Consider the following 14,007-nt stretch of genomic DNA (forward strand, 5'->3'; position numbering starts at 1 on the left):
TATCCAAATTTCCTGTTTGTATCATCTTTGGTCATTCAAAAAATGAGTGCATATTAGCTCTACAGTGTGTCTGCATGAATTCCAGTTGTATTTTAGTCCTCCTAGTGGCCTATTACATTAACAGTATTATAATCTGTATCTTAGGCATAGGAACATGTTCTGTATTACCAGTATCTTACAATAGTTTGCAGTGTTCATACTATAGCAACATTTCTGTACTGGTAAGGTCAATAAATCTTCTAAAGCATTTGTCCAACAAATCCATTCATGTGGCTGGCTATCACTTCACATGCACTTTTTTTATTTATATACAAATTGTAGCCAAATCAATACAAAAAATACTACATTATTCTGTCACTGCAGGAAGCCCACTGTAGGAACAGGAGCCTGTCGTGGTTCCTCACACTGAATTCCTTCTTTGATCATTCCCAACAAAGGTTTTCTCACAGCCAAATAGTGGGGTCAGACCCCACAGAACTGAGGTTCTCAATATATCATTTTCATTGTGCTTCCTTTCTTGGAAGAAGCCTCCAGAGCCTTGTCAAAATAACACCTCACATTCTAAGAGTGGACTTTTATAGCCCAGGTGGGTTCAGCACAGATGTTTACCAGCCTTTTAGATCCTGTTAGCTGTTTAACCTAAACCTTGCTGGAATCCAGGGAAGGCAAAAGTGAAAGGCAAAGGTATGTCCAGCACACTTGTCCTTGACTCCTTTCTGTATTGAGGCTGTGCCCCTCACAGAGAGTTTGCAACCACTAATGCTTCCTACCAGATCCAGGTGAGAGACGTTTTGTATGACTGGCTGAACCACAATACAGGATAGAGGTTCTCAAGACCACAAACAGATGTACTTGTGTCTAAAAGATGAAGCAAACAAATCTAAACCCATAAACTTCACTATGAGAGTGGTAAGACACTGGCCCAGGCTGCCCAGAGCAGCTGTGGGTGCCCCATCCCTGGCAGTGCTCCAGGCCAGGCTGGATGGGGCTGGGAGCAGCCTGGGCTGGGGGGGGGGTGTCCCTGCCCATGGTAGGGTGTTGCAACTAGATGGTCTTTAAGGTCCCTTCCAACCCAAACCATTCTATAATTCTATATGAAATTAACTAAAATTCCTTTCGGCTCACAGCCAGATGATATGTGTGTTAATCAAAATGTGTATCACTGCTTTAATTTTGTGAGGAGGCAAGTTTAACATAAATCTCCTGGCTGCAGGAGCTTCCATCTGCATCTCCAGCAGTGGTCATCTTGGTGCCCAGCATTACCATACTTAATTCACAATGTTTCTTTTTTATTATCCTTTAGAGCTGGGCAAAAGAATAATCTACAGTCTGTGTTTATGACATAAATTGCCTATTCCTTTCATGTAGCCCTGTGTCTCGTTTCCTTTTGGATTAATCCGCATGGTTACTGAGTCACAATGCTCAGGACTATATCCTTGAGTTGTCTGGTAAACATGAGATTAGTTACAATCTGTATTTTTTTCATCAATATATATTTTAATCCGCTGGCTAAATTATTAAATTTAATCTCAGCCTGTTTCTGTTCTCGGTGTTGTCACCGCAAGCACAGGTGTAGTGCTTTCTCCTGGTTAACCATGGTGGATGCTCCAAATGACACAGATTCTCTCAGGTACGAGGCATACTGCACTACTTGAACATACACCACGTACTCCATAAGCCATAAATTGAATGAGAAGCCTGTTCCTTGACCCCGGTCTCTCATGAGACAAGTGAGAGACTGAGCAGGGAAGCACGATTGTTATCATTATGCAGGTTGTTTCTGGTGGATGCGGGTAGCATTGCTTACGGATTTTGTATACACAAAGTATTTTAAGAGTGTGAATGGCTGGCCCCAGTGATGGTAGTGGTCAAAGAAGACTGCAGCAATTGTGGAAGTGAGACCAGGGAAGGAAACAAAGAGGACATGAAACCTGGTTACCATGCTGTTTCGATACCAGGACTATGTCCATGGGTTATGGACAGAACAGGAATCACGGCAGTGGAGTAATACATCAAAGGTGAAGCAGAAAATCTGTGTAACATAGCAGATAGGTAAATGAGACCTTGCAAGTAGACACAGTGAAGGACTCTGCTCGGCTGGTCTCCGAGGTGCCTTACTTGCCTCAGATCATATCACCATGCTTCCCAGTTCCACCATTTTTGCACGCTTCTTCGTCCTTCCTTGTATAAATGGTGGGGAAGTAGTTCTTGCTCTCCTCATGCATTATGCCACACCGTACCATGTGCCATGGTCTTTCCTCCTTTGTTGTCTTTGTTTATTCCCTTGTTTAGCAGATGTTTCTATGGTTCTTCAGCTTTTAGCAAGCAGGAGGTACCCAGTGTGCACCTTCTTACAGTGGACTTCTGTTCTGTGAGAGTAGGCTCAGGTCACAGAATGATTTTCTGAGCATCACAATCACACTGGGCACATTCCTGTGTCCATGTGCATGAGAAGATTGCTAACGCTCCTCTTCAGCACCTTGAGTGGGGAAGCCACACAGGCAGACATACCTGCAGCTCCCCATTCTTTCAGAGGCAATCCAGGAGCTCCTGCCAATGGATCTGAGTTAACAAACATGTCCTCGAGCACATCTGGAACTCAGCCATTAATTTCTGAGCTTTTAAATTACAATTTTTACTTGATTATCTTCCAACAGTTTTTTAAATTCTTGATTAATTTTGGGCTGGCTATTTAATACATTGTTTGGTTAACTAATTCATGTAGCTGTTTATAATTATTGCCTTACTCTAAAATCATCTTAATAGAAGGTTGGTTGGGGTGGGTTTTTTGTTTTCTTTCCAGTAGAATAACAAGTTATTTTATTATTCAAACAAGGCTTACTTCCTGCTGTTTTCAATAAGATTTTTAATAAATATGTAAATTTAAAAATTAATTTACTGCATACGTTTGGCAGCATGATTCTTGAACTGACAAAAGTTTGATGGATTGTAAAATTATCCTCCATAAAAATCATCAGTCATAGTAAACAGAATTTATCAACCTCTGGTAATTTTACAGCTTTTTCTTCATCTTATCTTCTGTTAGGAACTCACTTAAAATTGATTATAATATAGTATGTTTCTAGAACCGTAATTCATTCATAGATTAATTAGATTTTAGGTTAATATCCCATCATGGTATAGGACATAAGCCAACAGTGTTTTCCAGTTGTTACAGAACTGCAGTAGAGAAACCTTGATTACTGTTCCCATGTGGTTTAACCGCCAAGACTAATCACTAATCAAATTCAAACAACATAAAATGGAACATCCTTCATAGCATTTATTTTCTAGCTGACTTATACTATGGGCTCTTTATTGATACAACTTGGTGTACTAAAATGAACTAAAAATTGCATGAGAGGATTTATCCTTCTACTTTAATTTAGTTCTGCAGCCTATATCTGAAACTCTTGCTCAGATTTTTGTGGATGTTGTGTCTCTGTCCCTCAAAATATTCTGCCCTACAGCAAAGATAAATTGTTTGCATAAATTTAGAAAGTACATGTAAATAACTGTACTGTTATGTAGGATTTGATGGCAGATGAACTTAAACATAGGTTTCCATTCTGCACTTCATGCTTTGCTTGAATCAGTACTGAAAATAGCACACATCATGTCAGCAGAAGAGGTGGCAAGTGCAGTCATGTAACCAGCATCATTATTTGCATCTATCCTGTCCCAGTTTTCTCTGATTACAAAGCAACTTTTGTAGTCTTCATTGCACAGGGTCAGAAAACAGCATGCACATAGGTCAGGCTGCGACAGATTTACCGGGAAGGCAACCTGGGCCTCTTCCTTTGCTGCCTCCAGAAGCACTGACCAATGCAACATGTGGCATGATTGCCCAGCCACATCCCCTAACCCTCACTTAGGGAAGGTGGTATCTACATCCCTATAGAGGAGGGCACACCCGGGGTGGGGGGTGGGGGGGCGGGTCATTAGTGCCTTCCAGACGCCAGGTGTCACAGAAGAGGAAAGAAAAGGCAATGGTTTTTCATTACATTCATAAGAGGTAAAAAACATCTAATATATAAAGAGTTGATTAAGATCTGGAGTGGAAAGGAAAATGACAGCTTCAGGCTCCTAAAATAAACTCTTTTGTTGGGGTGGGATTTAAGCATGATAATTCAGAATTTTTTAAGAATAAAGATCCCGTTTCCAAATGTGAAGGTTATCACCTCTGTATTTCTGCTTGGTGAGAGCTTGGGAAAGGTATTATTCTGATGTGTGCACACTGTGTACACCAACATGGAGGCTCCCTCCACAGTGGCTAAATGTGCAGTCATGCAGAGGTGGAGTGATGGGTCTGGAAAGATTGTTTGTGTCTTCCAACTGTCCTCCTCAGAGGCTAAAAATGAGAAAAGTATTTGCTGTGGAGTTCACTCCTTTGTTTAAATTACGTCTATGAATCATCTTTTAAACTTGTAAGAAGGGATATTCCCTTACTTTCCTCTGCAGGTCTTCCAGCAGAGATTCATACTCTTTGAACGCCCTTGCAGACAGCACAGCCCTCTTAGTGCACATACAAGCCAGTTTTCATAGCTGGGAGAATTATTTCTGCATGGTTTCTTCATACTGCTGATTTGTTCTTGATGCTGCCACATAACGTTGTTCCTTTTCTATCTGCTGCTTCTGCCTTTTTGCCCATAGGTCAGGTGATGTACCCTGGATAGTCACAAGCTAACCTGACATGAATCTAGTCCAGTACTCAAAAGAGAGGATTACTAGTGAGGAAAATCATTATCCTCTACCAATTACCATCTGCAGTATAGTTTTGAAGGGCAGTTCCATTTTCCACCAGTATGCTGGGTGACTGACATAGAGACATTACAGACCAGGAACTGAGACATCTCTAGACAGTGAGAGGATAAGTGTCTTTGTAATTACCAAAATAAATAGTCTTGTTCAAAAAAGCCAAAGGTGGAAGATGACACAGCTAATACTTAGGAACCAGTAGTCTGAGAATAGTTCAGCCATTCAGAAAAATGACCCCGATTACTGAAAATGTCAGGGAGATTATATGTTGTATGAGTATGATCCTGCATTTACTGAGTTTGAAAGGATTTTTTTGCTGCAGTCAAATGTGGGATAGAATCTATCTTTTTAAGAACCTCATTTTGTATTACATTTTTAAAAAACTTTTCTTGAACCATATTTTTCCCCTTCTTGATTCAGTTCTGAGTAAGTATCCCAATTTTTTTTAAAGAAAAAAACTCCAAACCTCTAATCTAGGATAAAATTGTAACCCCTTTTTTATAAAGCCCCTTCTTTATTGGAACAATCAGCCATACTTTCATCAAGTTGAGGACTTTCATTCAGTAGGGCAAAGCTCTGTATACTTAAATGCCATGTGGTGAAATACAGTCTGATGAAGACTGGAACAGTGAAGTTACTTAGGACTGCATAGTTCCAGTACCGTTCAGTTATCACTGGCAACGTAACCCTCAGCATAATTCTGTCAAGGAATAGCACTGAACTTCAAATGGTTAAGCAGAGTTCAGTAACTTTGTCAGCAATCTTTTCTGTCAATATGAATTTTTTTTCACTGTAATTTTTTTCCCGTCACTAGAAAATCAGAACAATTTGGTTTATTTAACTCCCTCTACAAGTAAAGCTAAAAGGATGTTGAAAAGTAAAGTGTATCCTATGCATGTCTTGTTCATTTTCAGTCTGTCAGGTTCTAAAAACTGAGTATCGGCTTCCTTTCTCACCATGGATATTTCTTCCTTAATGCTTTGTGATGAGCCTCTGATTGCAGTAAGCATTGCTTTTAGTGGGTAAATTCCCTCTGTGAGAAGCAAAATTGGTGATTCCACCAATGTGAACACAGCAAGGCCTTGCTTTACCTTCTGGAGAAAGGACTGGTGTTGAATTGATTGGGTTTTTAATAAATCCCCTCAACATGCTTGATTGAGCACCTGCATTGTGACCATTTTCCAAGGTGTTGCCACTTAGAATTGTATTTTCTTCTTCCATTTTAAATAAATTTTGTCCGCATACAGTTGATGCAGCCAGCGGCCATTCTGAGGCACTATGAGAAAACAACTGCATTTGTGGCATTCAGTTTCTAAGTAAGCAGAAAGTAAAAAGCTAGATTTACCTGACCTGGAAACTGGGACCTGAAAATCCTTGTTTATTAAATTATGTGAAAGTTCAAAGAGGGTTGGTATATACCTAATCGGGTCAAACAGTCTTCTCATACCAACAAAATAATCATATACTTATGAGGATGATATTCTTGGCATTAAAATGCTGAATGTACTTAGTCATCTCATCATTTTATGAAAATGATGCCTTTGAAAGCATAAGGCTCAATTCACTAAACTATCTTTCATGTCCTAAACTACACAAAAATTCAAGCTGTAGACAACGTGAGTCTCAACGCCACAGTCACCTACACATTAAGCAATAGCTGTTTTGTCCAGATCAACAGTTATGAATCATACACAGTTCATGCTAATCAGCTTTATTTCCTCTAAGATAATTTACTTACAATTCAGGATTATCAGAAGCGCTCTCCTTGTGATACTAAAATACATTTGTAGATTGTGACACTTAAATTCAGTAGGCAAGCTTTGGTTCTGTTGTCATTGTTATTTTTCCCATCGTGCCACAAGTGGATGATACCTACCTATGTATATATGGCTTTCCTATAAACTGCTGAACAGACTAATGAACTTGAAAGTACTTCGTATCAATGTATTTTTTCCTAAGAAAAGAAGCTGGCACTTATTCTTTATCTTGAAAATCTGATGGTGTGTCTTTGAGAATGTCATTGTCTGCTGCAGCAAAATAATCGTGGGATTTCTGCTCAAGTAGAAAAAAGAAAAGTGATTCATTATTTCAAAAATTATTTTACTGTCAGTCCAGAAAATAGATGAAAGCTTCTGACAATATAGAAGGGAGAGCAAGGCTTATCTTATTATTTAAGGTTATGCTTTAAAGAGAAAGAAGTTCAAACATCACATTTTTAGCTCAGCTGTAATACAGCAGAGGTCATGCAGTTACAGCTTTCACCTTTGTGGTTTCCTGGATGTGACTGTACAGCTGTTTTCACTGCAGAGTGTTACCTGTCCACCTGATGTTAAATGAGATCTGGAGATTGTTCGCGTTCGACACAGCCTACCGTTGCATTCTGTCCTGGCTGGCTGATAGAAAGCTACTACCCGGTAGTTCAAAACCAACACTTTTCATGTAACACCTTCCTACGGCAGGCTGGTTGTGTAACACCATTGAATTCGGTGAGAAGTTACTTCTGATTACACCAGTGTATCTGTGATCAGAATCCTGCTCTGCATCTCAATACACTTTATTTTACAAGAAGCTGTGAACATAGTAAAAATGTCCTACTACAGAGGTTACATATGAGCAACCTATGCAATCCTGCAACTGCGTATCCCGTTTAGAAACATTGTGTCATAAATACAAAGCAATTACAGGACTTGGAGGATGTCTAAATTGCTAGAACTCTGAATTTGAAATAAGAAACAGTAGCATTGTGGGATCAACATACACAGACAAAGTAACAAGTTTTTAAAAGTTAAAAACCTAGAAAATAGTTTTCCTTTACAATAGAGTTTTAAATAATAACTAAAAAAATAAAAAGTGAACATACTTTGTATCTCCTATTAGAGATCAGATCTGAAATGAAAGACCTAGAGTTATACAATTAAGTATTGATTTTGTTGATCTATATTTAATTCTCATAGCAATTTAGTTGTTTTTACCCAATAGTGTTTTCCAGTTATACTTCACTAGAAGCAATGCCCTTCTTGCTTCTGTGTTAATCTAAAAACTAAATTGCCCGGTGCATGAGAGACATAAATAAAGTTCATTTTATTTTTGTGTGTAACTGATTCTGAACCCTTTAAAGTGCTGGTTAACTAAACTTAGACAGCTGGAAAATACATTTATCCTGCAGAATGGTTCATTGCTAATTCTGGGCTCTGGCATGCCTTATAAGCATAGCCTGACCTCCAGGCTATCAGGGCTTCTGTGTGTTACCATCTAGAAGAAATGGACTTGCTGTTTCATTCCTTTCTGCATGCCAGCTGTGGGGTCCTTTGCACCTATGAACCAGCCTTCCCTGCACCTTCCCGTTAGACCTGCAGAGTCTTTGTGCCATTCAGAACAGCTACGGTTGTGACTGGTCCTTCATCACACACACAGCACTGAAAATGCATTCTACCCATATGTAACCTCTCATTTTTAAAGTTTTAAAAAAATCTAATTTGATGTATTAATGTAGAAATAACACCTATTTATAATGTATCAGTGTAACTGCAGGCTAGTTTTCTTTTCCTAATTTCCTGTGCTTGAAGTGACATGCCAGATTTTATTATATCACTAATGGGTTTTAGTTATTCCCTTTAGGATGTTGCCAACAAGGAAACATTATTCTGGTTCATAACTCATGAGTTTATTTCAAAGTGATGTGACTCGTGATGAGTGTCTGTATTATGTCAGATAGAGTTTCTACTCTTCTAAAAAAAAAAAACCACCCCATACTGACTAGCTAAGAAATGCCAGTGGTGGGAAGCTCTCTGCTTACACAGAGAAGAACCACAAATGCTCCCCATACCCTGAGGCTACAACGGTACAGACTTTCTATACAAAAATATAGTATAAGTAAAACCAACTATCTATTGATCTGCTTTGGGATGACAGGCCAATGCTTTTACAGAGACACTGTGAAAACCACAGTCCTTTTCTGCACTGAGCCTTTTTTTTTTTTTTTCCTTAGACCAAAATCTGTGACTACGTTTTTTTATCTTTTCCCTTAAGTTAATGCTTAGGAAAACATATAGTGACCACACCGAATGCAGCAGACACCTTATTTATTCATAGAACACAGGCAGAATAGCCAGCAGCAAAGTCAACACCTTCAGGCTGAAATGGCTTTTAACTATTTTTTCTGAGAAGAATCCTGTCTGAGAGCAAGCACATGCTGTTGGCCCTGTCTTAGCTCTTCTAGCAATACTGAACTATATCACCAAGTCCTTTTTTTTTTCCTGCAGTGATAAAACCACCAGCTAATTATGCAGAAAATTACTACTAATACAGGAAAGATTTGACTGGAACCCACGACTTGGAGGTTAGCTGCTCTACACTATTACCAAATCTCACCCAGTTCTCATGGATACCAAACACATCTGGTCTGCTGTCAGATGTTCCTATCTGCAGGAAAAGCTGCTGATTCACATTAGTGTGACTCTCAAATGCATTAATGAACTAATTACTTTAAGATGCACAATGCTAACATCTTCGAGCTAACCCTTGTTCTTTGTTATAACTGTGATTCTGCTGAAGTCAGTAACAGATGTATATGAACAAAACTAAAGACACTACTTAACCACATACACAATTTATCAAACAAATTCTAATAATGGTTGCTTTGGTTTTGCCTTTTGATTCATCTAGCAGCTATTGTGACTGCCATGAAAAATAAGAAACTTAATTAAGTATGAATCTAAATTAATACACTGTTACTTTTTTCCAAATTGTATCTATAGTAACTAGGAAAAAAATCCTTAAAGAACTTGGGGTAACATTTGTTCTGACATGCCAAGTTTAAAGAAGTTATCGGTGACTTTTCAGCTCCAGGAGTACACATAATTTTGTTACTGTGGGAGAAAATTATTTGTGATTATGCATATTCTTACATTAATATTTCTGCTTAAAGCTTTTTGTATTTTTGCTCATGGAGCTTAGGCTGTGAATGTTTTCTTTTATGTGTCAAGGACTATAATATTGTATTTTAACCCTCAAACTACAAATATATTTTTATTCCATATACAATTTAACAGAAAAATGTAACAGATTTAAGTGTAGCTGTACTAATAAAACCATGAGATAAGATCATACTGTACATATTGCACAACTGATATCAGAGTATACTTCTAGAATATTAATTCCCTACCAAAAGTCCTGTCCAGGTGACCCTACTTTCTTACCTGATTACAAAATTAGCAACAGGTGGCCTGAAACTGGTGTAGCCAAGCAGATTACACCTACATCAAATGAAAACCCGCGAAATATTACTTTCCGTGTCACATAAGCATTGCCTTTACTTACTTGCATACTATTACAGTAATGTGTTAGAGAAAGGAAAAGATTATTTTTCTTTTTTTACAAAAAGATGCCTTAACTGGGCATTAAGACATCTAAAAAGGACAAATTATATCCAAAAATACCCATAACTTATTTCTGAATTCTGTCTCTATTGCAGTACTAAATTTTGCTAGAACAACTTCTAGAATTAGTTCTTCCTTTAAATCTTGATGTATTGTAGATGTACTGTTTATGACTCTCTGTCTTTTGCCAATGGGTTTCACCGATGGGCTTCAGTTCAATTTAATTTGATTCAATGATTTTGCTTAAAATTTGTAGAGAATAGGTTTTGTTCCCTGCATTTTCTCTAATACGTTTTATAAACTGTTAGCCTTATATTAAATGTGAAACTAGGGTGTGATTAAAGTAGGGTTGTAGTCTAGGTTGTGCTTGTAAGGTATAATAAATTATTCATGTTACATATACACAGAATATACCACTGTATTCACTCTAGTCTGTCCTGTGGTTTAAATCTATGTCTCAGCCAGCCAGAGATGCTGCTCTTACTTTGATACTTCATCTGGACTGCTCTGTGTAGCAAATACTGTAGGTGTCTCTGCTCCTCCTGCCCAAGAGTTTAAATTGGGCCCATTTGAATCGGTAAAAGTTTTATCATAGACCTTACTAACAGCAGTATTGTCTTAGTGTTGTCTTCTTGCAGACCCAAGTTTGTGCTAAGTAGCCACATTCAGTTTATCTAAAAAAGAGCTGTGAAGTAGGAAAAATATCCAAAAGAAGAAAAATCATTTAGTTTGTCATACAGTATTGTGGGTTTAGTACTCTGAAGAGTGAAAAGTGCTAATATTTATGTTATTGATGCTATGCTTAAGAATTTTTTCATCTGGCCTACAGAGAAATGAAACTGTTTCAGTAATAGTATGTAATGTTTTAAGTGAGGGCAAAGGGGAGAACATTTTAAGCTGAGATTGTAGAGAATTTCTATTGAAGGATCCTAAATTTGGGTTCATTCCCATTACCAAGGGTTATTTTCGTCTATTTCAGAAAACATTGTAATTACAGGTATTGAAGACCTTGGTTTTAACTGTCATTTAAAATCAGAATCTAACATAACATTCCCTAAAACCTTTTAGACTGAAGATTAATTAATGAACCAAACACAAATTTTTCACTTACTGAGACTTTAGCATCTCCTGTTGCTTTGCTTAAGTTTATTTGAAATATTTGATAAAAATACTAACCTAATCCAGGCATTGTTAGCTTATGAAATGTGACAAGATCGCAACATTAAACAGTCACCAAACTGGCATTTCAATTTTTACCTAACTAGCCAAAAATCAAGCAACCAACTATGTAACTATTTGTTATCTTCTTGCCCAGGATTTCCCAGGATAAGCATCACAGCGTGCACAACATTTGACCTACTCAAAACTTCAAGACTTCAAAAAATTCTAATGCCCCTCTAGAACTGCATATGTAAAGACACACAACATCCATACACCTGGCCATGCTGCCTTTTCAGTGTGCTTTAAAATACCATTTCATTTTGTATCGAAACCAAGATATTAATGTGTTGGATCGACAGTCATTTACTGATTCAGTCTTTGCTATCTGATGGTAATAACAAAAATGGGGAATGGCTTGCACTCTTGACAGCGTATCTCAGAATTCTTGAATCTTATCTCTCCGAGAGGTTGTTGAACGTTGAATGTAAAGTGTTGAATGTTATCTCATATTTCTGTGATAATATTACCTGTAAGAGAAGTTCGTTATGCATATTTCAAAACACCCTGTGTATGAACAGCAGGTGATTTTTATTGAACTGCTCCCTACATGTTCCCTAACTATTCCTTGGTCAGATCTCTGATTATAAATACCAGTAGCTAACAAAGGGACCAAATTACTCTTGTATAATCCTACTGTGCATTTTTAATATAATGTGCTAATACATCGTCCGGTGTTCCTGCAGAATTACAACACTTCTCCGAGTAGGCCTGGCCAGTATCTGATTGATTCTGGTCCGTGGGGATTGGCCCAGTTCAGTATAATTTCCTGTCTCGCTGCTTTCTTGTCTGTCAGAGAGGGTTTGGGTCCCTGGAAATCAATGGGCTTACACATGCAAAATGGGAGGTTATTCTCTGGCAAGTTTCATTTGTGTCTGTAATTTACAGAAAATGCTGTTTTCTCCTCTGAACATGTCTATGCAGCTTTTGTTTCAGCAGACTCCAGACTCAAACAAATACCTGTTTACATACCCAGCAAAGTATTCATAAAGGAGCTGTAAATTACTGTGAAGGTGCTGGAGATGCTTAACACATGCATACCCAGGATCTGCTACTTAAGACATTAATAGCACTTCAGTGTTTTGTAAATGGAGTCCTATTTGTCTCAGCAGAATCATTAAAGTTATGATTTATCCTAAAATGGACATTAATGTTCTATTTAATTGTAACAGATATTTAAGCATCTAACAATCTATCTCCTTTAACCCTGTGAACTTTGGAAAGACAGCAATTAATGGTGTACAGTAGGATAACTTTATTTTTATAAGAAATATGTTTCTAATATTTCCCTCACTTATTACAGAAATTGAAGCAAACTGAAGAAACAAAAGAAGATTCCCAGAATAGATTATCTAAAATTTCCCTGGAGTCGCTCAATAAATTTAACAGCAATAATGTACTTTTATTAGAAAAAGAGAAGAACTGCCTGAACAAGGTTGAAGGACAAAAGGAAGAAAATGGAAAGAAAGAAGCAGCTTCCTTAAATAGCTCGGGTAGGCACGACGTGGACAATTTAGAATCCTTGAGCGATTCGCTATACGATAGCTTCTCCTCTTGCGCCAGCCAAGGCTCAAACGATGTATAGAGACGCTTCCCAGTGGGCTGTGACTGCGGCACGTGAGGGAGCTGAAGGCGAGCAGGGAATGAGGAGGGGATCTCAGTCCGGATCGCTGTACTCACGGCAGGGTGTTCGGATTCTTCAAGCAATAAGAAAGGCGAGATGGCAGTCATCGTGATGCGCGAGACTCAACGCTGAACACAACCAACGGTTACACAGAATAAAGTCTTAATTTTGCACTTTTGTGAATATTTGTACAGTTGTAAATATCTTGGGAAAATATATTTGTAGGGATAAATGACAGCAATAAATATTACATTGGTGCTATGCTTCTGTAATGGCAGATTACTAACTTAAAGAAATTGATGTTAATATTAACAAGAAAAGTTTGATTTTTTTAAAGAAGATTTATAATTGTTCTAGTCTTAAAACTGTATGTAGAAACACTGCGTTACCATAAACCTGAGCCTGCCAAATTGTCTGTAATAAACTTCCTTGGACTCCCTTTTACAAAACATTTTATTTTTTACTTTTAGTGCAATTCCATACAGGTGTTCTAGGGATACGTGCATTTCACATCTTACAACCTCACGACAGGTGTCTTATTTCGGAAGGGTTTTCACTTTTGACACAGCAAGAAAATGAAGAGATAAAAAGGCCTGATAACTGCTGGTGTTCATCAATCATGTACATAACGTTTGAAAGATGAGCGTCAGAGTTATTCAGTCCTGACATAAACGGGAGTCCTGTATGAATAAGAACTACACCAGCCGCCCTTTACTCCTGACTGCAACATAGTTTCCCCCTTCCACCTCCTCTGTACTCATTGCCTAGCAAATTCTGAATGTACCCTATCGTGTTACCTTTTGTAGGCCCTGTTCAGTCTTAATGAAATTGTAAACGCTAAAATTATTTTTAAAAATAGAAACTCAGCTCCTGTTCGTGACATGCTGAGGGAAGATGTTGGTGCTAACTGGTACTAGTTCAGACATATCCAGGAGCAGGGGGGCTGGCCTGTAATTGCGTGGGTTTGTTTTTTCTACAAAGGTTGTTTATATGTAAGGGAAAGTCTATTTCAAAGGTTCCGTGTATTTT

The 14,007-nt window shown here is 38.0% G+C and overlaps 1 protein-coding gene across 5 annotated transcripts in view; it reads left to right on the forward strand.

The window, feature by feature from the left end:
- The window catches only part of NCKAP5 (NCK associated protein 5), a 245,047-nt gene extending 231,502 nt beyond the window's left edge, over positions 1-13,545 (forward strand). For 2 of the 5 annotated variants that reach the window (XR_005105772.1, XR_005105774.1), the window contains 2 exons: positions 9,021-9,097; positions 12,658-12,739. Coding sequence is in view for 2 of the 5 variants with exons in the window: in XM_037397642.1 (XP_037253539.1) it covers positions 12,658-12,939 (282 nt within the window). In the remaining 3 variants the exon portion in view is untranslated. Of the gene's footprint in view, positions 1-9,020; positions 9,098-12,657 lie in introns of all 5 variants that reach the window. The other 3 variants (XM_037397642.1, XM_037397644.1, XR_005105773.1) reach the window with 2 other exon arrangements.
- The last annotated feature ends 462 nt before the right edge of the window (positions 13,546-14,007 follow it).

The sequence above is a fragment of the Falco rusticolus genome, chromosome 8 (assembly GCF_015220075.1).
Source record: "Falco rusticolus isolate bFalRus1 chromosome 8, bFalRus1.pri, whole genome shotgun sequence".
Classification (NCBI taxonomy): Eukaryota; Metazoa; Chordata; class Aves; order Falconiformes; family Falconidae; genus Falco; species Falco rusticolus.